Source organism: Sphaerodactylus townsendi, linkage group LG02, assembly GCF_021028975.2.
Source record: "Sphaerodactylus townsendi isolate TG3544 linkage group LG02, MPM_Stown_v2.3, whole genome shotgun sequence".
NCBI lineage: Eukaryota > Metazoa > Chordata > Lepidosauria > Squamata > Sphaerodactylidae > Sphaerodactylus > Sphaerodactylus townsendi.
In genome coordinates this window covers 12,024,300-12,048,523 of record NC_059426.1, presented here as the reverse complement: position 1 = coordinate 12,048,523, position 24,224 = coordinate 12,024,300, and the positions used below count along the sequence as shown (strand labels likewise).

At 44.1% G+C, this 24,224-nt stretch overlaps 1 protein-coding gene across 1 annotated transcript in view; it reads right to left on the bottom strand.

Moving 5' to 3' along the window:
* The window catches only part of UNC80 (unc-80 homolog, NALCN channel complex subunit), a 149,152-nt gene that overhangs the window by 47,772 nt on the left and 77,156 nt on the right, over positions 1-24,224 (bottom strand). Inside the window, exons 23-25 of the mRNA XM_048484443.1 lie at positions 17,891-18,103; positions 11,709-11,844; positions 2,412-2,545 (exon numbers count right to left, since the gene is read on the bottom strand). Of these exons, the coding sequence (XP_048340400.1) occupies positions 2,412-2,545; positions 11,709-11,844; positions 17,891-18,103 (483 nt within the window). The remainder of the gene's footprint in view (positions 1-2,411; positions 2,546-11,708; positions 11,845-17,890; positions 18,104-24,224) is intronic.

The following is a 24,224-nucleotide window of genomic DNA, read 5'->3' as shown; positions in this document are numbered from 1 at the left end:
GCAGCAATCAATCCGCACAGCCATATCAACCGTTCCACAATACAATAAGCTGCATACAGGTGTAACATGCAAAATAACAAAAAAAAGAGAAAGAAAGAAAAAGGGGGCGGATTGTCCCTAACTATGGACGAGGGGGTAGAAGGCAGGGAAATAAAGCACTTCCTACGCAGGAATAGCTACAATGTGGGATTTTTCAAAAGGATCGCTGGTTTAGTGATTTTTGAAAATCCCGGGTTGAGGGAAATAAAACAGGGCAGACTCGTTTTGGGGGCGGGATCTGTGCAAAATCCCCCCAATGGTTTTCGTAGCATCCTACACCCATTATATTTGCCCTGTGCGGAATTGGCCTACGCCTTGCATAGAAGTAGAGCTCACACAGTCTTTTGTGCGCATAGACCAAACATCTCTTGTGTGTGCAAGGACCAAGAGGATAGAAAAAAAATACTGTGGTCTTGGTTGCTACAGCAAAACAAAACCAAAGAAGAAGAAGAAGAAGAAGAGGAGGAGGAGGAGGAGGAGGAGGAGGAGGAGGAGGAGTTTGGATTTATATCCTCCCCTTCTCTCCTGCAGGAGACTCAAAGGGGCTGACAATCTCCTTGCCCTTCCCCCCCCCCAATACAAACACCCTGTGAGGTAGGTGGGGCTGAGAGAGCTCTGAGAAGCTGTGACTAGCCCAAGGTCACCCAGCTGGCGTGTGTGGGAGTGCACAGGCCAATCTGAATTCCCCAGATAAGCCTCCACAGCTCAGGCGGCAGAGCTGGGAAACAAACCCAGTTCCTCCAGATTAGATACATGAGCTCCTAACCTCCTATGCCACTGCTGCTCCTCCACTCAACTTGTTAACTGTTTAAAGGACTCAACTTGTTAACTGTTTAGTCCTTTGAGCAAGAAAGAGCAAGACCCCAAAGTTCAGTTTAGAAAAAAAATAATTCTTTTATCAAAGTAGCTCTTATTCTACGTTGAGTCCAACTCTACATCTCAAAAATATTAATTATATGTTATTCCGCTGCTAGTTTAACATTCAATGAACAGGCTTTTTCACTCCGCTCCACTTAATTGTCTTGCAAACAGCAGAGTCTTAAATTCGTCAGATTTTTAATCAGCTTAATATTCAGTTGACAAAAAAGGCTTAGCTTCCCGCTGGTCCTAATTGCTTACAAAGTTTTTGATTCCAAATGTAATTACTTTGGTGCATCTGGTATTATTCTGTCTTCTAATGCAGGCAAACAAAACATTTACAAACACAAGTGGCAAAGCTCCATTTCTGTTCAACCCTTCTCCTTAATATTTATATTTTAACAAATCCTGTGTTTTAATAACACTTTTGGAACCCTGGAAAATTGCCAGTCTTCACTGAAATTCACAAATTTTCCACCTGGTAATTTACACCTTGATCAATTATACCAACTACTGCTTAGCAACTATATTTTAATAATCGCTGTGTACCATGTTCACATTCATCTTGCTGTACTGTTCGCCAGTCCATATCTGGTCTATCTCTTTTACTGGTGTGCCTCCACCTAATCTTCTTGCTCCATTTCTTCTTCACAAGGTAGTTGTGAAAATGAAATAAAAAAACCAGGACAAATGTAGACTGTCCCCTGTCCCAGACTACTGGGGAAAGGAATAAGAAAGACCCGGGAAACCCACAACATCCGAATAAGAAAGAATTTGCATTATTCTCCTGCAATTTCATGAGCATAGAATTGCATCTGTTCACTGCCCTCTAGACCCAGTAAAGCTCCATTCCCACTTGCAAATAGCCGTCTCTCTTCAAGTAAGATAACCAGGCAAGTAAACTTCTATAAACCAGAAGATTTTTCTATTTCTCTTTCAAATAATTGTTAGCCTTTTATGGTATCTGTAAACAAAAAAAGCTACTAAATGTTGAGTCTAATTTTTAAACAGTTTTTGGAAGGCCAAGCCAATTCTTCAATGGGTCCATTCCGGATGCTATCTCTTTGATCTACCAAGTCATATTTGGGGATTCTCTCTAGCCACAAAAAGCCTGCATCATTCTCTCAATCTCTGATTCTGAACCTGTTAAGACAGTGATGGCGAACCTTCGGCACTCCAGATGTTATGGACTACAATTCCCATCAGCCCCTACAATTGGCCATGCTGGCAGTGGCTGATGAGAATTGTAGTCCATAACATCTGGAGTGCCGAAGGTTCGCCACCACGGTGTTAAGACATCTGTTCAGTACCATAGAAGTCAAACTCGTGGCCCTCCAGATGTTATGGACTACAGTTCCCCTCATCCCCTGCCAGATGGGAACTGTAGTCCATAACATCTGGAGGGCCGCGAGTTTGACACCCGTGTTACACAGATGACCTTCTGAACTTTACTTGAACATTCTCGTTTTTTAACTCTTTACGAACTGTAAGTTAAATGTTGGCCATTCACCTACCACAAGAGGTTCGGTACGAGGCCTGGGCATGTAGGGAAAAGTCTCTCGGAGGAACGTGGTAATTTCCAGGAGGAGCTGGCAAGCAGCCATCTTCAGGGCAAAAGGGCAGCAACATTTGGTAGGGTTCACAGTACCTGAGAAGTAATATATATTACATATATTTGTTAAGATTAATCACGATTCTTAAAAAAAATCTTGAGCTAAGGACAGATGGACATCACACATGGTACACAATGCAAGATCAGTATGAAACACTCGTGCTCCCTTTATGCTACTCTCCTGTTTGTTTTCTAATGACGTTGCCAGCACTGTTATCTGATCCCATTCTCTGTAGCATCATCTTTTCTTACGACAGGAAGAACCCAAAGATCTCAAACCGGTCTAAAAAACCAAAAGTTGCCTCAAAAGTCAAAGGAGCAGCTGAGGAAAGGATAACTTAACAACTTCTTCTTCAATTGTTTCCCTTTCACAATTCCCCTCCCTTTATTTTATTGGGTGGGTAAATTCTACAGTTGCTGACTGACCTGGAGAAAAGGATCTTCTTCCTTTAGCAGAAGCTGCATAGGATGTTATTAACCGGGACACATTATTTACCCCCACGCAGAGGTGTACAGCCTAAAGGGAAATGGGGTAACCTTTTGGTCACTTGGGGGGTGCACCCCTGCCCCCATCCCCCAGCTGCACACCACTGAGCCCCATCACTCTGCAGGGAGGTGGGGGTGGGGCTCAGCCCTGGGGACGGCAGGAACCAGCCTGCAGAGAGGTGAGGGTCTGTCTGAACCCCCCGCCCCCACTCCCAATCATGGGGGAGGGGCAGGGGGTGCCTGGAGAAGGTGTTTCCCCTGGGCACCTTTTCCCCTTGATACACGTCTGCCCCCATGTCTGGAAAGCTTCAGTTGCCCATAATCCATTTAGGTTTCTACTAAAAGGACTGGGCATTTTTCTGCAGGTCTGTGGGCAATCCTAGAAGATACACACCACTATGCTCTGCAACAAATTTTTATTTCCAGATTTCCTCTTTATCCCCCATAGAGAACCCCTCTCCCATTTTTCCAAGGGTTTCTGAAAAACAGTCTATGGAGCTAAGGCACCTCAGGGTCGGTGGCAGATAGCAAGTGAAAGCCACCTGGCTTCCTGCCCTACAAGATAATGGATGTGACACAGTTCCCATGGGACAGGAGTACCAGGGGAAGCCAAGTTGTCTACAAAGCATGTGAAGCCATAAAGTAAAGATCCAGGAAAGAATGCACAGTTGGCAGTGGATACATATAGCAGACTGGTTACACATATCTTTCTAACAGCAGCAAGTCATTATTTTAAGCAGTTGCACAGTTCCAGGAATGTATCTCAATCGCCTAGATAGCATTCCCCTGACAGTGTGGCAACTCTTGTTAAAAATTTGAGTGAGCTCCTGTGGCCACAGATCTAACCTGCAAGAGTTTTATCCAGTTTCTTCTTCAACTGCTCTGATCCACTTGCCTCTTCCTCAAGACTTGTACACCTCTGAGCTTTACTACTTCTGGGGATCTCTTTGCACTCACATTTCTAGTCTCTAGGCCGCTCCCATGAAGTCACAGTTTTCTAAAGTTCTACTTCCAGCCAAATGGACTGCTTTTTGCATCACCACAATATCTGGAAAAATACGATACTGCTACCATGGGCAGGCAGAACATTCGTGTGTATTCCGTGACACAGCAGCAGCTCAACCAATCTCTGCCTGAGAAATCATGCCAAAACTTTTAATGGCATCATAATTCATATGGACTATTCTCTCAGCACAGGAGCACGGCACAAATAATCCTGATGGACTGTTGCTTCATCAGCTTATTTTGGTACTCAACCTAACAAGCAGCCAAGAGAACTCCCATGGAGGTGAAAGTGGCAAGGAATTCTAACTTCTGGGTCTCAACTTTATGAAATGACTAATTTATGGGGAAGTATCCACAGTACCATGCGTTGTGTGACCCAACAGCTGGAATGAACAGTGAAGGACTGCCTACGCCCTTCTGAACATGCCCAACCAGTGTGGGTCATATGCAGAAGCCAAGTTTTTTGTGGGAGGGGGACACCTGCTAAGATTAAGCAGCTGCCAACCCTGGTGAGGGCCTTCTTGGATATAGCACCAAAGCTCTGGAACTCACTCCCCAATGACATTTGTCTGTCCCCTTCTGCTGCTGTCTTCCATCAATAAACGAAGACTTTTGTTATGGCATCTCCTTGATGATTTCTCCTTCCTAACTACAGTTGCAATTGCTGTTTTGTGTTTTGCATGTATTTCAAACTCTGTTTTAAAAAATGTTTTAATGATATATGTTGGGGGGTTGATTTTTTTAATGCACGTTTTAAATTGTTAGCTGCCTCGCTGGCTCTTGTAAGGCCTGAAAGGAAAGATACAATTTACAATTTTGTAAACAAATAAATAAAATGGAGGACAATGGCAATAAGTGTTGGGCTGATCCTTCTCCTCCACACATTTAGAAGACGACATGACACCGTAGAGCTACATCTCTCCCACCCGCCCTCTCAAAGCTACAATTCATCCTATGGATGACTCAGCCACACGCCATTTGATGCAGAGAAACTCTGTGCTGTTAACAAGACAGCACATTATGAAGAGGTTGTGATCCAGATATGGGTTTATTAGACCGCCACATTCTTCTCCTGCTCTTGTTGATTATTTCACTAGCCATTCATAGCTCTATTCATTAATTAATGTAATTAAAATATATATGCTCACAAAATGCAGGATCCAAGGTGAGTGACAATTAGAGGTGGTGATTCGGTAAACCCGAATCTCAAAACAACCCGAATAAACCCTTATTGGATTAATGGGGGAGGGGGTGTTAAAACCCCAGTGCCTGGTGGTGAAACAGCCAAACATGATTCGGCTTTTTGGGGGCGGGTGTGTGGAGAGACAAGTTAATGCTGCTCTTGAAGTGGGCAAGGGCAGCATTTAGTTGCTGTACATCCTGCCATGATTTCTCAAGTCCATGGGGACACAAGAAGAAGCTGCGGGGAGAACTGAAGAATTTCAGGTTCAAATAACAAATCCAAAAAAAAATTACAATAAAAGCCGAAAAGTCAATGGTTTTATTCGGCTTCATTCGGCTCTATTCGGCTTTACTGAAAATTTCTGATTTTCTATTATCCAAATCCGAAATTTACCCAAAATTTTTACTGGTGCTCACTGCTAGTAACAACAGTGTGAAAATATTTTAAAAACCAGATAAAAACAATTAAAACAGTAAAACAACAAATATAAAATACATTAAACTACATTAAAACACCTATCTAAAGACACCTTTAGGGTTGCCAGACACAGCAGGAAGGCTTGGGTATGGACATAGGGGTTCCAGCAACATTGCTACATCATTTCTAGGGGAAACTGAAAGTGACGTAGGGTACTTGTAACCAAATAAAATTTTCAAAATCCCAGGCAATGACCTTGCCAAAAAAGGAATCACATGTCCACACACAAGTTAATTAAATTTAATCTAAGATGAACAATGGGGTATTACAGGATACACTGAAGAATAACAACATTAACGGATTAAAGGCAGTGTACTATGCAAGAAATGGGTGATTACTGTCACCTCCCAATGTTTATAAGGTAGACTATGCTAGTAGGGTGGTTTGCCAATGCATCTCTCATCTATACTTTACTCCCAGCAAGCTGGATATTCATTTTACCATCCTTGGAAGGATTAAAGGCTGAGTCAAACTTGAGCTGGCTACCTTGAGCTGACTTCCGTCAGGATCGAACTCAGGTTTATTATTTTTATTTATTTATTATTAGATTTTTATAACCGCCCACCCCCGGAGGGCTCTGGGCGGTGTGTGCAGAGTGTTTGACTGCAGAGGTTGTGTGCAGAGTGTTTGACTGGTATACTGCAGCTTACCATTCTGTGCCACAGGGATCCTTTTAAGGAATTAGGCAATAAAATAATGCAGTAATTTGTTTTGGGCTGGATTGAGAAACCTTGTCTTGTGTTCGAAGCTCAAAGAGATCAAAAGCATTTTCTTGTTCTAATGATTTTTTGCAAGGCAATAAGGGATATAGTGTAAAAATTAAACTGTGAGCCCAAGAGAAATCAGGTAAAACAAAATCAATCCCTCAACTAGGGTTGCCGGGTCTCCCTTGACCACTGGCAGGGGATTGTGGGAGGGTGAGGGAAGGGGTTGCCAGATCTATGGTTGGGAAATTCCTAGAGATTTGGGGATAGAGCCAGGGGTAGGACAGGGACCTCCGTGGAGTAAAATGCCATAGAGTTCACCTTTCAAAGCAGCCGTTTTCTCGGGGGGAACTGATCCCCAAGTCCCACCTGGAGGCTGGCATCTCTACTCTTAATACCCGGGGCAACGTTAACCAACTGGTGTTCCCATTCAAGATTCTGGAATAGGATCAATATTTTTATTCTTTGATTCACTAAGGTCCTGAAACATCAGTTGGTGACAATGTTTTTGATACAGTGTAATAGCTATGTTTGTACTATGCTTAAAAGAAAAGGACATATTTATTTAGGAATGTTGTCTATCGAACTTTGGTGTAAATTAATTAAGGTCAGGCCAGGAGCAACTGATCCCTGGCCCTACGGAAGAGAGAATTAAAAGCAACTGAAGCCCCCTGTGTGTGTGAAATTCCAAAGCTCTATACCTCTTGGACCATAGGTGTCAAACTCGCGGCCCTCCAGATGTTAAGGACTACAGTTCCCATCATCCCCTGCCAGCATCATGCTGGCAGGGGATGATGGGAACTGTAGTCCTTAACATCTGGAGGGCCGCAAGTTTGACACCTGTGTTTTGGACAGTTCTTGTTTTCATAGTTTATGCAGAAGCAAACAACCACGCTATCGAGGTCCCATTAATTTCACACCCGAGGTTTTCCACAATGTAAAGAAGATTGGAGCAAACTTTGCAAGTTGGGGGTGGGAATTAGGGTGTGTTTTTTTGCATTTCTGTCAGCTTTTTGGTGTAACCCTGTGCACATTTATCTGGGAGTAACCACCACTGAGAACAAGGAAGCTTAATGTTAAGTAAACCCACATTGGTTTGGTCTGGTAAGTCCTGAGTAAGAAAGGGAATATTGTGAGCTACCCAGTGGTGGGATTTAACGTATTCGCACCTATTCGGTAGAACCGGTAGCTAATTTTTTTGTCTAGTTCAGAGAACTGGTGTGATCCCACCACTGAATCCTTTCAGAACCGATTGTTAAATTATTGGAATCCTACCACTGGAGCTACCCGATGCTTTTCTGACTCAAAACAATCTCCCCCCGTCTTTTCCCGGCTTCCAGTTCAGCATTCTTTACAAACGTTATCACAGTAGTATGAACTCGACAAGCTGACAAACAGTTCTTACAGCGTGTTACACATTTGGTGGAAAACAGCAGTACGTACACACAGGTCAGTACATTGTGGTAGACATACGCACATACAGAGATGATATTTGGAAGGGTACAGTACTGATCAGTTGTGTAGCCTGCACTCTATATCAGGATGGGAGGTGACTTGGTTTGTTTTCACCAGGTCAAGTTCCACACAGCCAGGCAGATTTAAAAATATATATATATCTGTGAAACTGTGGTCTTCTTGACTGGATAAATAATACTCTCTACAAAGTTGGGAACTGTTTGCAACGAATTGTGAGGAAAGGGAATTTCAGGATCCTGCAAACTTCTGAGAGCTGGTGCAGCCCTATACCCCTCTTGTTTCCCTCACTCTCAACTGCTCTCTTTGGCCCCTTCCGCACACGCGAAATAATGCGTTTTCAAACCACCTTCACAACTGTTTGCAAGTGGATTTTGCTATTCCGCACAGCTGCAAAGAGCACTGAAAGCAGTTTGAAAGTGCATTATTCTGCATGTGCGGAATGAGCCTTTGCTTTTTGTTTATTCAAATCTTTTCAGGCTTTTAATTTACTGTTTTGCTATGGTTAATGTGCAAAGCCATATTTTACCACATATTGGGGGCGGGAGCGTCCTCACAGTTTACAAAGAATACTTATCTTGTCTCTCAATGACCTAATTTTGCTGACTTCATTATTGGCATGGGAGCCAGGAATTTTTCTGTCAGATACAGCAATATTATTGTTGCATGCATGGTATTCTAGAATACTGTTTTCCATGTTTATTTAAAAAACAACAGAAATTTATGCACTGTTTTCCACTAAACTAATTCCCATTTTCCCCACATATTTGTGCCTCTATCTTTTTAAAGAGACTTTCTGCAGGGTTACTGCAGTTACGTAGTTCATGCCAGTAAGATTCCAATCAAGAGTTTTCTTACTGTTGTTTTTTAATGATGAAGAGACATCCTCTGTGTTGGCATGGGTGGAAAGTGCCATCAAGTTGTAGCTGATTTGCGGTGACCCCACAGGGTTTTCAAGGCAAGAGATCAAGAAAGCTGGTGTAGTGGTTAAGAGCAAGTGGACTGTGATATGGAGAACTAGATTGGATTCTCCACTCCTCCACATGAGTGGCAGACTCTTATCTGGTGAACCAGATTTGTTTCCCCACTCCTACATGCCTGCTGGGTGACCTTGGACTAGTCACAGTAATCTCAGAATTCTCTCAGCCCCACCTACCTCACAAGGTTTCTGTTGTGGGGGGACAAAGGCCGCTTCCGCACGGCCACGCTGGTGTGTGTGTTGGTGTATATGACGTTGACACCCCCCTGGGACCGTTCGCACGAACGGTCCCAGTAAAGACAGGGAAGGCGGCGCAGCGCTGTGCCATTGCCCGATCGACTTACCTTCCCTGTGACCTTCCAGTGCATCGCCGAGGCCAGGGGACATGCCCCCTGCCCTGCACGACCGCTCCGGAGTCGCAGGGCAGGGGGGCGTGTCCCCAGGCCTCGGTGATGCGCCGGAAGGTCTCAGGGAAGGTAAGTCAATCGGAAAAGGGGGGAAGCCGTTGTTCCAGAAAACCTAGCTCAGGGAGCGAGGTTTGGAAACAGCGGGGGAGGAGCGAGGGCGGCGCGGCTGCGCCCCCCATGCAAACAGCTCCCTAGGGATGGTGATTTTGCCGTCCCTAGGGTGCTTTAAAGGCCCGTGCGGAAAGGGCCCATGTTTGTAAGCCACCTTGAGTCCCCTTACAGGAAAGAAAGGTGGGGTGTAAATCCAAACTCTTCTCCTTGCCATTGCTTGCCTCTGCATAGCAACCCTGGTTTTCTTGGTGGTCTCCCATCCAGTTACTAGCCAGGATGAACCCTGCATAGCTTCTGAGATCTGACAAAATCAGACTAGCCTGAACCATCCAGTTCATGGCCATCCAAGTCAACCTCTATTATCACTTAATTATCATATTCTCACTGCTTTGTCATGAATTCAGCCCATTTTTTTTACAACCGTGCCTCTAATGGCCACGCTTGCAGCAATCTACATGGTGTACTTGTACGAATCTCTGCAAAGAGCAGTTTTGGTGGGCTCCTTTCTGGATCAAGGTCTTTGTGCATAGCTAATAACTTTTTAACTAACCATGCGCTACAGTGGGAGGGAAGGAAGCATGGCGAAACTTGATCCACCCAGATCTTGGAAGTATTTGGATGGGAGACCACCAAGCAAGGTTCTGCAGAGGAAGACAATGGTAAACCACCTCTGCTTCCCAGGTCTTGGAAGCTAAGCAGAGTCAGTACGTGGAAGGGAGACCACCAAGGAAGGCTCTGCAGAGGAAGGCAATGGCAAACCACCTCTGCTTCTCAGATCTAAAAACTAAGAAGGTCAGTACATGGCTGGGACCATACCAAGGAAGAGTCTGCAGAGGAAGGCAATGGCAAACCACCTCTGCTTCTCACTTGCCTTGAAAGCGTCATAAGTCAGTTGCGACTTGACAGCGACATGCACCACAATCACTTTTTACTAACTACTCTCACAGAAAGGAACCCTCAACCAGCATTTCTAAATGAAGCAGACCCCCCAAAATGTAACAATATATCTCCTGATAGCCAGAATTTCCAGCTATCAGTCAATACATTCATCTTCAGCTAACAAAGCAGATCTACAAATCAGATCTACAAGCAGAAATGGGCAAACATTTGCCTTATGGTACAGGCCTAAGTTAAACCCTTCTGTTCACTGAAATGTTAGAATGGCTAGATCTGCTTACAATTACAGTAGAGGATAAATCTATCAGTGGACAACAGACTCATCAGTGTCTACTAGCAATGGTGAATAAAGGAAACCTACACAATTCAGAGGCCACAAACCTCTGAACACCAGTGGCAGGAGGCAACATCAGAGTAAGACCTTGGCCTCTATGCCCTGTTGTTTGATTCCAAATGAATTGTTTAGCCACTGTGTGAGACAGGATGTTGGACTAGAAGGACCACTGGTCTGAACCAGCAGGGTACTTCTTGTGTTCCTATGTTCTTATGTTCACTATTACTGGATCACACAGTCTAGTGTTTTCTTTTGTGATCAGCGGCATCTCTTCAGTTTCCGGCCTTTTGCCGGCCTGTTACCAGAGCTCTTTCCATTTAAAGATGTCCAGGATTAAACTGTTAGGATGATATAGGGTACATTTTATCACTGAGAAGATTCAGAGAGATATCTAGAGACGTTTCTCTGTCTTCTTGCAATCTGGGCATTCTGGAACTCACTGAATATAACCTCCAGTTGCCAATAGGGGAAGGCCATCCCTATCCAGAACCTATAAGCTGTCCGAACGACTCTATGCAACTCCTTTTGCCTTGGACGCCACCTTGGAATCCCACATAAAGAAAGGAAATGCCCGTGTGGCATGGGTTCTGTGGAAACAGTATCTCATATGCTGTTGAATTGTCCTTTTTATGAGATAGGTAGGAAGAAGCACATAATCCCCTTCCTGCATGGCATTACAGATAAACAGAAGGTTATATATCTTTTAAACAGCCACAACTACGAGCTGTTGGAAGCGGTGGCTAAATTTTTAAATGGTGTTATTTTAACTCGTCAGAAGTTGTAAAGGCTGTTATTATCTTGCTAAGTTAATCTTAAACTACTTATATGCCATTAAAGGTATTCGAAATCGAATCGACTCTATGCAAAGACAAGAATTATCCTGGGCCAAATTTAAACAATAAAATGTATAACATTTCATTGGTTTAGGAACTTTCTTTATGAAATTGTGACTGATTTTTTTTAAAAGAACCAATGCGCAATGCATTACATCCAGGCAAAGAAAGAGAGGCAAGGGAGATAAGTGCAGAATACAACGGGGGTGAAAAGGGAATGAAGGAGAGAAAAATAAAAAATAAGATTAAGTGTTCCTAAAGCAGAGATTCTTACAAGCGGGGGTTCTTGTAGTAAAGGGAGTCTCCTTACTGTCATCTAAAAAGTCTTCTTCCTCATCCTCTTTTCTCAGCCTCCGTTTGGTCTCCTCATCGTAAATGAGGCCTAGCAAATTCGCCGGGCTCTCGCTTTCGCAATGGCAGAGCTCGTTGAGGCGGGCTCCGATGACCTGCCGGTAGAAACCAAAGCAGAAAAATCAAGAAGAGTTGTGGAAACATCTAAAAGCAGTGACTAAACTTTGCCAGGGTGATGGTGAACAAAGATGAAGAATGTCCTGCCAAAGTTAGATAAACACCAGGAGCAGCAGTGGCGTAGGAGGTTAAGAGCTCGTGTATCTAATCTGGAGGCACCGGGTTTGATTCCCAGCTCTGCTGCCTGAGCTGTGGAGGCTTATCTGGGGAATTCAGATTAGCCTGTACACTCCCACACACGCCAGCTGGGTGACCTTGGGCGAGTCACAGCTTCTCAGAGCTCCCTCAGCCCTACCTACCTCACAGGGTGTTTGTTGTGAGGGGGGAAGGGCAAGGAGATTGTAAGCCCCCTTGAGTCTCCTGCAGGAGAGAAAGGGGGGGTATAAATCCAAACTCTTCTTCTTCTTCTCTTGTTGAAGACTTTCACAGCCAGAAACTACTTGCTGTTGGGGGAATTCCGGCTTGTGTGGCCATAGTCTGGTAGTTTTAGCTCCTGACATTTCACCCATATCCATGGCTGGCAATTTCAGAAACATTTCGTAGTAGATACCTAGACGGTAGATATCAAGCATTTCCACACAATTTGTTTCAAACTTTTTGAGGCAGGATATAGAACATTCCGTCCACGGAGGTCTGCATTGCTTTTACCCTCCAATGTTTTAATTCCAGCCTCAAAACATTTCAAATGAATCCCCTTTGAAGCAATTCTCTGGCTGAAACGTTTTGAAAAATCTTCAGTTGCTGTGCAATCTATTGATTAAGTTTCCCATGCTTCTCTGCTTCCCTCAGCCTCCTCCTCAGTGCCATCTTCTGACCTCACACAATTCCCCCTCGCCTGTTTATTCACAGCATTTAGCTATTTGTTCTTTTATTTTGGGGGCGCCAATCTTTGAAGCATCGAATACTCAAGGAGTACAGAATGCAGCACAAAACTGTGAAGCACTGAAACATCAATTCAATACAGAATTCAAAAAAAGGAGGGAAAAATCACAAAATGGCAGCCAGGAATTGTTTCAAGGGGACGAGTGCAAGCCGATGTGGGGAGGGGGATTGAAAATGTTTTAGGAGAGTTATGCGGAAAGAGCCATGTAGACGGTGGTGACCTGTCTCTGAAGTTGCCAGCTACAGATGTGGGCAAAACATTAGGAGTTAAAACTACCAGACCATGGTTACACAGCCCAACATGCCCACAATAGTCAGATGATGAATGTCGCACATGATGTCACGACCAGCTGAGAACCCACAAGACATCTGGTAATTTCATGGTGTCAGAACCAGGTCCCAACCTCTGTACTTCCAGTAAGTTTCATTTTCATTTTCCCCAACAACTCTCGTTCCTGCCACTGCTAAGGACCGCCCACTGTACACCCTACATATACTGGAACTGAGCGCAAGAACCCTGCATTTCAGGACCCTGTAGCTAGGGCAATACAATTCAATATAGTTCATTTTTTTTTATTAAAGTCGACTTTCTTTGAGTGTGTTCAGCCTTACAATCCACCTCCACACTACCCCTCTTCACTGTATCCCCCATCCCATTCTTCATTTCCTCAATCTCCCCACTGCGTTGATCCTTTCTTTTTCATCTTTCCCCTTCCCATCACCCCTTTCTTCACTCTTCCTTTCTGCCCAGCCCTCTTCTCTTTTCCCTCCTCTCTCCCCCTATTACCTTCACCGCTTCTACTTCCTCCTCTGAGGTCAGCAGGAGAAAGAGGAAAGTTTGGAACAGACAGTATATCCTGAGCACTTTCTGCTCCAAGCCTCTTGCCACTGATGGTACAGTGACTAGAGTTGCCAACTCCAGGTTAGGAAATTCCAATTCTATTCAGATCCATCCACCTATTGACCTTGCTATCTTCATTGTTACTCCCATGCTACAGACTTCTCTGTGACTCACATGCCAGGCTACTCTATTCAGATGGCCTCACCTTTTGACCTCACAGTATATATACTCCACTTGCTTTCCATTCCTACCATCAGATCCTCTGAAGATGTCAGCCACAGATGCAGGTGAAACATCAGGAGAGAATGCTGCTAGAACACAGCCATACAGCCCAGAAACTACACAGCACCCCAATTCTAAGAGAAATGGGTTGGAGTGAAGGAAGGGCACAGCGCCAGAGAATCCACCCCCCAAAGCAGCCTCTTTCTCCAAGGAAACTGATCTCAGTAGCCTGGAGTTCAGGTGGAGCTCTGGAGATATCCAGGCCCCGCCTGGAAATTGGCAACATACAGGAAGGGTTGGACCAAATTTTCCCTTCAAAGCACAAAGATATATCCCGCTAATACACAAGCCTCAATATAAAGTACACAGTGTGTTTACTGTGCTAGTGTCATTCCTAAACATCCACTTATCACTACACCTAACAGACTACCACTATTTACTATTGCCTAATTCTAGCGCATAACAATTACTTATTACCAAACATACAATTGTTACTCATAACACAAACGTACAACTCTTACTCATAACATACAATTAAGACATACAGTGAAATATGCAATCATACAAGAAACCATTAAGAATGCGGAGGTTGGGGGTGTTAGTCCTTTCAGTTTATATTATATTGGCTTCCTTCTCTTCTTGGACCATGGAACCAAAACAACTCAATTGTCCATAACAAAACTGCAATGAGGCACGAGTCTTGGAGGCTGTCCAATTAAATAGGCTTCTCTTTTCTCTCCATCTGAGTGTCTAAAACGAGCTCCATGGTGTATTCCACGTTTCCCAAAAAGCAATCTTCTTCAGCAGAAGCTCAGCATAAAGTAGTCAATCATTTGATAAGGGTACATTTTTTTTTTGCTCACATTTCGTTTTAACTCTAGAGAGACATATTCAACCTGTGTTGCTTGCATAGCATTGGCACCCGGTTGAATTCCGAATCATCTTCAAGGTGTGGGTGTTGACCTTTAAGGCCTTGCGCGGCCTGGGACCCTCGTACCTTCAGGATTGCATTACCCCATATGTCCCAACTCGACCTCTGTGCTCAGCAGAGGCCAATTTACTGGAGGTCCCCAGCCCCTCAATGATGCGGCTGGCCTCCACTCGAGCCAGGGCCTTCACGGCTCTGGCGCCGGCCTGGTGGAACACTCTCCCTCCAGCTGTCCGGGCCCTGGGGGACCTTGGGGATTTCTGCAGGGCCTGTAAGACTGAGTTGTACCATCAGGCCTTTGGAGAGACTGGCCGCTGAGGGTGCCCCTGCTCCCTCCTCTTTACCCCCATGGGCCCTAATACCATCAGGACCCATTATTTCGCATTAGGAGGGTTTCGTAAGGGCGTGGGCGATGTTTTAAGATATGACTGTTGTTTTAATTATATGTTTGTTTTTAGCTGATGTTTTATCTGTACACCGCCCTGAGCCCTTCGGGGATAGGGCGGTATACTAAATTTAATAAATAATAATAACAACAACAACAACAACAACAACGATAATAATAATAATAATAATAATAATAATAATATAATAATAATAATAATAATAATAATAATAATAATAATAATAATAATAATAATAATAATAAGCTGTTAAGCTGCCTGTCCCTCTTGACTTGAATCTGAATGTTTTCCCTTCCCCAGCAGACTTACAGCGGTGGTAAAACAACTAAGCCACGAAGGACCCAGGCCAGGCTTTCTGCTGTAAGCCAGTCTTTCCCTGCTGTCCTGACTAAAAGATGTGTGATGTGTTGTGGTGTGGTAAGGGTTGTATCCTTTGTCACATGTTCGATTGTCTTCTCATTGGTACATTGTGCAGATATCTGATCCATATTCTGGAACGATGTCTGTGAGCAAATGCGATTGAAACAGCTAGAATGATTACTTCGACCAATATGTTAAAAATTGGGATACAATAAAAGCCTTCGTGCCACCAATTAAAGAAAGTATGTTCAAAAATTCCAGGAAGATTGGAGCATCCACTGGCCCCATCCTGTACAGTCCTGAAAATGAAGGATATTAAAATATTTAATCCTCCATCTGAAGCAGCTAAATTCAACATAAGCTACATAAGTGTCAAGCTTGCGGCCCTCCAGATGTTATGGACTACAGTTCCCATCATGCTGGCAGGGGATGATGGGAACTGTAGTTCATAACATCTGGAGGGGTACAAGTTTGACACCTGTGAGCTACATCATCTGATAATCATATCGCTTAGCCCTACATTGTAGGAATCTTCAGTGTGTGCGTGTCTGTGCTGTTGTCATAGTTGATGTACGGTGACCCCATAAGGTTTTAAAGGCTAAAGACATTTATAGGTGATTTGCCATTGTCTGTCTCCACACCATGACCTAGGTGTCCATCCAAATACTGACTAGGGTCAACCCTGGTTAGGGTCATCAGAGCTGATAAGATCAGGCTAGCCCATGTCTATCTGTGTCTGGGTAGAAAATTCAGAGTAAACGCATTTTCAGGACCTACAAGTGTCAAAGCCTGGACATTTCCAAAACATATCCCTCCCAGTCCAACAGTTTTTAACATGACAGTGAGTCATTTAAAATGTAAAAGAAGCTATTTTGTACTAAAAGTACAAAATAATTTTTGTACAAAATAATCAAAAATAATTTGACAGGCAGACATAGTACTTTTATTTGCTTATAAAACACATCAAATAATGATGACCGAACTTTAAACACAATTAAGGTAAGCCATAATTACAAATTACAGACTGAATAAATAAGTGGCAATTTCCCAGTCTCCCAGTCTTATCTTGGCACAACTTTATGGCAACTTGCAAAAACTTTGCTACTTTCTCGCTTATTTCAAGGTTGGAATTATTCAAGACAAGGAACAACTTTGCAGAATCAGAAAGTCCTTTCCTATTTACCAAAACAGGGCTTAGATACTTTGTTCAAATTTCCAGATAAAAGGGACGATAAAATGGAGCATGCTGGGTAGTTTCAATGCAGCCCGCCTTACAAACTATCTATGCTACATTTTTATGTCCTGCATAGAGAATTTCAGATGGCATAGTATTGAATCTGACCAAATAAAAAGCTCTTCGAATTTTGGAGATGATAAAGATATGCGGCGATATGGCTTGCATTACATGGAATCCTCAGTCTCAGAGGGGAACAAACCTTATTGACTGCATTATTAAAATTTTGTGCTTCAATCTCTAAAAGTCTTCATTTTATTGGGGTGCTGTGTGGTTTCCGGGCTGCATGGCTGTGTTCTAGCAGCATTCTCTCCTGACTTTTCGCCTGCATCTGTGGCTGGCATCTTCAGAGGCGAGAATGCTGCTAGAACACGGCCATACAGCCCGGAAACCACACAGCACCCCAGTGATTCCGGCCGTGAAAGCCTTCGACAATACATCTGCATCGTACAATACAATGTACAATACATCTTCGGAAGGTCTGAGATGCTGGAAATAATACAAAGCAATAATAACTTTTTAATGTCTTGCTTTCATCTGTCCCTTGCTCGGACAGCTAATTGTGTGCCTACTGCTTTTCAAAGGAGAGCCATAATGCTCGCCAGGTTTAATGTTATGCCTTCTCGCCAGGTTTAATGTTATGCAAGTAGCAGAGAGCTGGACTAGATGGACTTTGGTCTGATCCAGCTGGCTTGTTCTTATGTTCTTATGTTCTTCTGCCTTGTTACATGGCAGATTTAATAAGCAAGAAAAAGCTAAAAGATTGTGCCCATGTAACGATGGCTCAGTTGAATCTCTGGCCCACCAATTACTACACTGTCTCAGATTCAAGGAAATCAGATCCAAGTATGTGAATCTTACTCCTTTACATTTACCCCATCTCCCTGATTTAATTAGATTACACTACTTGTTGGACAACCCTGATCCTTCTCTCTGTAAGATAGTGGCAGACTTTCTCCTGGAAACTCCTAAACGCCAGTAGATTTCCTTTGACCTAACATTTATTTCCAGTATTGTGTATGCTTTTTAAACCATTTTTTTTATTATTGTTGTACTGTTGTCTATGCCAATAAAGGCTTGCTTCTTTTCAACCAGAACTGCTTCTTGAACAGGTGGTTTTACGAATAAAAAAGAAGAAAGAATGCAAACTTACATCTCCCCACTGGTAAAAAAGCTTGGCGGCGTTCCATTGTAACTTCTGGTTGCGTTTGTTCCCCACTATTGGGGATCTTCCCCTGGATAGACCCTTTTTGGTGATGTTCACATGGTGTCCCTTCATCCATTCCGGCCAATTGCCACGGTTGCAGCGGTGAACAAAGCGTGCACATTCCAGGAAAAGGGCAGACCTTGCTACCACGGGTGCCTCCTAGAATATCAGTCAACGGCGTTAAAAGCAAGACATCACAAAATAACGCAGTGACAAAAAAAATGCATTGTCAATTAACACAATCAGTTGATGTGATAGGGCTTAGAATTGATAAGCACAATCATTTTCTGTCGAGGCAATTTTAATGAGGCTGATATAAAAGATAATATTGTGCAGTTTTATCAGTTGACAAGAGGACAGCACAGCTTAGATTTTAAGAACTGTCTATGATATCTGTTTTTGGCTAATGTCTTACGGCAATGTACGATAATGAAAAAAGATAGTTTCAATTATCACAACAAGCTGATAAGTTTGGTTACATGTACTGATTGTATAAGTTTACATGTACTGATTTTATAAATCGCCCATTTCAAGTAAATATTAACTGAATCTATTTATAACGGACTTGTTTCCATCCAGATTGTCATTATCTTCAGGTAGGCTAATGCCGACTGCGCGACAAGACCAGTCACCTGCTCTTTGCTACAGACTAAGAACTGACTTTTCAAAAACATACAAGAGGAATGGCTTAGATTTTCAGGCAAGGGAGCTGTTTTGAGCTCGGAGCCTCCTGCGATGAAGGTGTCAAAGACAAATTATGGCTATATGGCCCAACCTAGGGATTTGCCACAATTTGTATTTGAGTCTATATTCGCTAAAGCACACTCGTAATTGGGACCAGTTCCTTGGTCATGATAATTTCGGTTATGAAACCTGGTTGACTCAAATCACAGATGTGCACGTTTCATTTGTTCTTCCCTTTCAGACAGGGACTCGAGGCCATAATGTATACAGACTGCTATAAATGAATAAAGAGATCCTAAGTCCACCTCTCAAACAGACATTTTTCCAGGCCAGAAACCATGTTAACTAACACACACACTGTACACTGTTTTCTCTTATGCCTTCAGGCAGAACAGTAACTGTTACTGATTCGAATTTTGAGAAAACATTTTTTTGAAGTTAAGTCACCAAGCTTCACTGGCTCATAGTCAGGATGTGGAGACCTGTGTATGTCAGAAGCCTTCATAAGATTCCCAAAGAATGTAGATGCACGGTTGTGCCAATGCTATATGGTTTTCCTTGTGTTTGTGTTATTTTAGAATGTAATAAATGCCTCCTTTTAAGTTAAATCTAGGATGTGCCCGCAGCCTAGGATGTTAGTTTAGTCAGGTTCTTCAGTTAGTTTAAGGTTTTGTTTTTGTTAGATTTAAGGAAGCCATGCCAATAAGTACTTGTGAAGTCTTGCTTATAAGTATATGTACATGTGTTATCCTTTAAGGTTTCCCTAGTGTTTAAGTTAGAAATGTTATTTTTGAAATTTGTGTCTGTTAGTAAAAGCAATAGCCAGTTAAGGTCCGATATTAAGGGACATGGAAGCTGGCTCTGGAATGCAGCTCAGACCAACGCCCGGCTGACTCTTTGATAAGGACAACAACCCTCTTTGGATTAACAAATCGAATCTGCAGCCATCACCCAAAGGTCTCCCAGCCATTGGGAGACGTGCAGGAACTTCCATTGGACAGTTTGAACTTTTCTTTGTAACAGCATGGGAAGTGGGAGCCTTAGGGCATCCCTGACAAGCGCAGCCACCTGATAGGAGATAGCTGGGTGTGGCGGTAAGCCCATCTGGACTTCACGGACAATTGACTCTATCTGCTCTCCTTTCAGGACCATGGCAAAATCCCGCGGGAAGACACCTGACAGCGAGATTTTGGGTTTCCCATTCAGAAAAGTGTAACTGTATCTGATTTGTAAAACTGCTTGTTTCATTATTGGTGTTTTGGGGCGCCTCCCCTTTGCCCACTTTGAAGTTTGGGAATAAAAGTTCTTGCACTTCGTTGCAAGAGCGCGATTCCCTCCTGACCGAGCTGTGACCACCACCTGCAATAAAATCCTTTTGCTTTGAAGAAACGCCTGCTTCCTGCGCCTCATTGAGTTGCTGAGCTGAAATCACTTATTGTTACCTGGCAAATCGCGGTAACATAACCACAACACTGGTGTCAATTCAAAAAGAAATTCTGAAACACTTCATGGGCACAGACACAAAATGGCTGCCACAAAGTGATTCCGGAAGGATCCAGAACCAACCACAAAATGGCTGCCATTGCTTACCTTCTGTCACACAGTGAAGATCCTTGTGCTGTGTTGACAGTTGATGCCAATGTTTTGAAGATCTGCACAACCAATCAACTCAACAGTGGTCCATCAGAAACCTTGTGGAGCAAAAGCCCCACTTGCCCTGCCCACTTTTTGAAAACACTTGGTGGCCACCAGGATAGGTCATGGTACCCTCTTATGTCATGCGGGGGACCCCAGATCTTGAAAAAAACACTGCTGCAGAATGTATCATAGCCTATACAACACAGATATTGGTGATTTTTCCAAAGGTTCCTCACTCCAGTGGCTCAAAAGGGTTGGGTGGCCTAGCCAGGTCACTTCGTTTCAGCAGGATTTTGTGTGAAAGACTTTCCTCAGACAATAGAGACGTGCTTGAGGCAAAGCCCTCTTGGCCTGTTCTTGGAATGCTCTAAACCTGAGGGAAATGCTATAAACCTGAGGGAAAAGGTTTGCATGCTGAATGTCAGAGTATTGTGCCAATACCCTGCCGTAGCTTACCTGACGCCATGAGCAATCTGAAGCAGCAGCAAGAGAGAGATGAAGGCGTGTGACAGAAATGGATAAGGATGAACTCACACCACAGAGAAATACACACCACAAATGGGGAGAAATGAATCAGCCAGGCGATGCATAGCTGAAAAGAATCACAGGTTACCACTTCCACTGTCAACAGAAAACAAAGCAAAACACAGCTGCATTATTCTCACAGGGTGAATGCTTCCAATGGAATACTTTTTAGGGCAAAGTCTTGTTGGGTCCAATACCTTATTATATTTTTTTACACACATATATGTGTAAAAATGGTGCCAAGGAAGAAGCTGAGCTAGGGCACAGAGGTGTGGAAAATGGCAACGGGAACCTTTTAAAGATGATCGCACAGCGAGAGAAGTCAGCTTGAAAACGTTTCAAACAGATTTTTAAAAAAGATTTTAAAAAAAGTTTTCAGGCTGGAAATAAAACGTTCCAGAAACCAAAGAAGGGAAAAATGGTGCAGAACTCCACAGGGGAAATGTTTCATTTCCTGCCTGGACACGTTTTAAAAGTTGCGTGAGGAAAAAGCCACTGCCAACTTTCCCCGCTTTCTAGTCAACACTCGGCCAGTTGACAAAGGCTGTGTTTAAATCTCACTTGAGCCGCAGACTCAGTATTCTCCACCCACCCCCTATTCTATGGGGATTTTAAAAAGTTATTAATTTGCTCAGAAAATATTTATGCTGCCTGAGACCAGCCTGAGGCAATGTTCAACAAAACAGTACATGGGTTTGAAGGAGTAATTTTAAAAGGTGGGACCCAGCCTGCCCAGTTATTGTCACCTGGGGGCTGGTAGGCTCTTTTAACCTTTTATTTGTGTTAGGTTAAGCAGGAAACAATCCAAATTTTCAGAAAATGAAGTTTCCATTTGTTTTAATTTGAAAAAAAGACTCTTGCGTTGTGCTTGTGGCTTACTGGTTTAGTCGAGGGGGGCTACTCTTCAGATACGGCCTGGAGATCTCCCAGAATTCCATACTACAGAGATCAGTTCCTCTGGAGAAAATTGAGGTTTTAAAGCAGTGAGGAAGGGAGGGGGAACTGTGCCTAGGGCATGAAGAAGAAGAAGAAGAAGAAGAAGAAGAAGAAGAAGAAGAAGAAGAAGAAGAAGAAGAAGAAGAAGAAGAAGAAGAGGAGGAGGAGGAGGGAGGGAGGGAGAGTGAGGAGGAGGGAGAGTGAGGAGGAGGGAGAGTGAGGAGGAGGAGGAGGAGGAGGAGGAGGAGTTTGGATTTATATCCCCCTTTTCTCTCCTGCAGGAGACTCAAAGGGGCTTACAATCTCCTTGCCCTTCCCCCCTCACAACAAACACCCTGTGAGGTGGGTGGGGCTGAGAGAGCTCCAAGAAGCTGTGACCAGCCCAAGGTCACCCAGCTGGTGTGTGTGGGAGTGCACAGGCTAATCTGAATTCCCCAGATAAGCCTCCACAGCTCAGGTGGCAGAGCTGGGAATCAAACCCGGTTCCTCCAGATTAGATACACGAGCTCTTAACCTCCTACGCCACTGCTGCCTGCACATGCGCTTCCTCCCTGCCATGCCTCGCCCCACCCTGAAACCCCCCTGACACACCCTGAAATGCACCCACCATGCCCCCGGCCCTGCCACCCCACGTGACTGCAAATGGCAGCACCCGGGACAAGCTGCCTCGGATGTCCCCCTCGCAGCTACGCGCCTGCTTTAGAGGGTGGTGCTGTACTCCCCCCATCCCCAAGATCCTTGCCCTTCCTGGCTCCATCTCCAAATCTCCAGAAATTTCCAGGAGCTGACCTGACATGTGGGGCCTACTTCCTTCTTGAATTAGAAGAATTCCCCCCTTTATACTCACCTATCTCAGCCAGCCACTGAAAATGTTCTTCAGATTGTTAGGGCTGACAACTCTGGGTTGGGAAATGCCTGGAGATTTTGAGCACAGAACCTGGGAAAGATGGGTTTGGGAAGGGGAAGGACTTCCATGGGTTATAATGCCATAAAGCCCATCTTCCAAAGCAGCCATCTTTCCCAGGTGAACTGATCTCTATAGTCTGGCGATTTGTTAAGATTCCGGGAGATCCCCAAACTCCATTTGGAGGCTTGCAACCCTACAACATACACAAAATATTTTTGATGCTTAACTGATGCTATTTGAGTCTCTGTACAAAAAAATTAAGAAATATCCAGCAACATGGAGTACATTTTGGTGGGGGCAGAAAGGAGAACTGGGGGAAGGAGGAGGAGGAGGAGGAGGAGAAGGAGGAGAAGTTTGGATTTATACCCCACCTTTCTCTCCCGTGAGGAGACTCAATGTGGCTTACAAGCTCCTTTCCCTTCCTCTCGAAAGACAGCACCCTACAATGCCTGGAGAGAGGGAGGCAAGAATGGGCACACAAACCATGCTCCAAAATTGGGCCTAACTGGGGCCCTCTTAGGGCGTTTCCCCACTTACCTCGACCAAAGGTTGCTGCACGCTACTCCCAGTGCGCGTCATTTCTGGTGCGCTCCTGAGCTTCCCCACGACCCTGCGCTCTGCGTGGGGTCATCAAAAGGCACCGTTTTGAGGAGCGCCAGGAATGACACGCGCTGAGGGGGCGCGACAGCGGCAGCATCGGGGCGGCTGCGTTGTTGCCACCCCTGTAGTGGGGAGTGCTGGGGGACCCCGCGCTACTTGGGGAGAGTAGCGCACAGCAGCAGGTAAATGGGGAAACGACCTTAGACTTGCCAGGTCCAGCCTTGGAAATTTCTGGATATCTGGGGGCACTGTCTTTAGGGCAGGGGAGATATGGAGAAGGATTTCACATAGAATCTGTGATATACTATAGAGTTTGCTCTCTGAAGCTGGCACTTTTGCCAGGGGAACTGGAAATCAGTTGCAATTTCAGGAGAATTCCAGACCTCACCTGAATGTTGACAATGGTAGCTTTGGATTGCGCTGTTTGTCATGTGGGCTGGGGAGGAGTCTTTTTGCAGTGTTGACGCTTAAATAAAGATAATGTTCTTGGAAACTTTCTACCTTTAATTAGTTTAGGACTAAAATACAGAAATGAAGGAGAACCATCAGCAAAAGCCTGTAATGGCATGCAAGGTAAAAAGTTACTATCTGGGCAAATGAAAGCACCAGTGGTAATACTTCCTTCACTATACTACCTGTCAGGTGCTAGCAGAATGTCTGGCAATAATAGAAACCTATGTTCTGATGAGGCAAGGATTTCTTATGACAAGGTACTTCAGGGGACACATTGGTGGATTCCGCAAAGCACATATATAATGTTTTTAGATAGCGTTTTGGGAAAGAACTTTGCACAGCTCTCTTCCCCCCAAACAAGTTCAGCCCGTTCAATTTCTCTCAACCCAGGTTGTTCAAAGATTGCTAAAGTAGTGATATTTTCTCCCCAACGCAGGTTGAGGATGATTTATGCCTGCCGAGCAAACACCAGTAGGCAGAAAACACTTTATTTCTATCACCCACATCTTTCACTTTTATTTCTGCCACTTGCGTCCA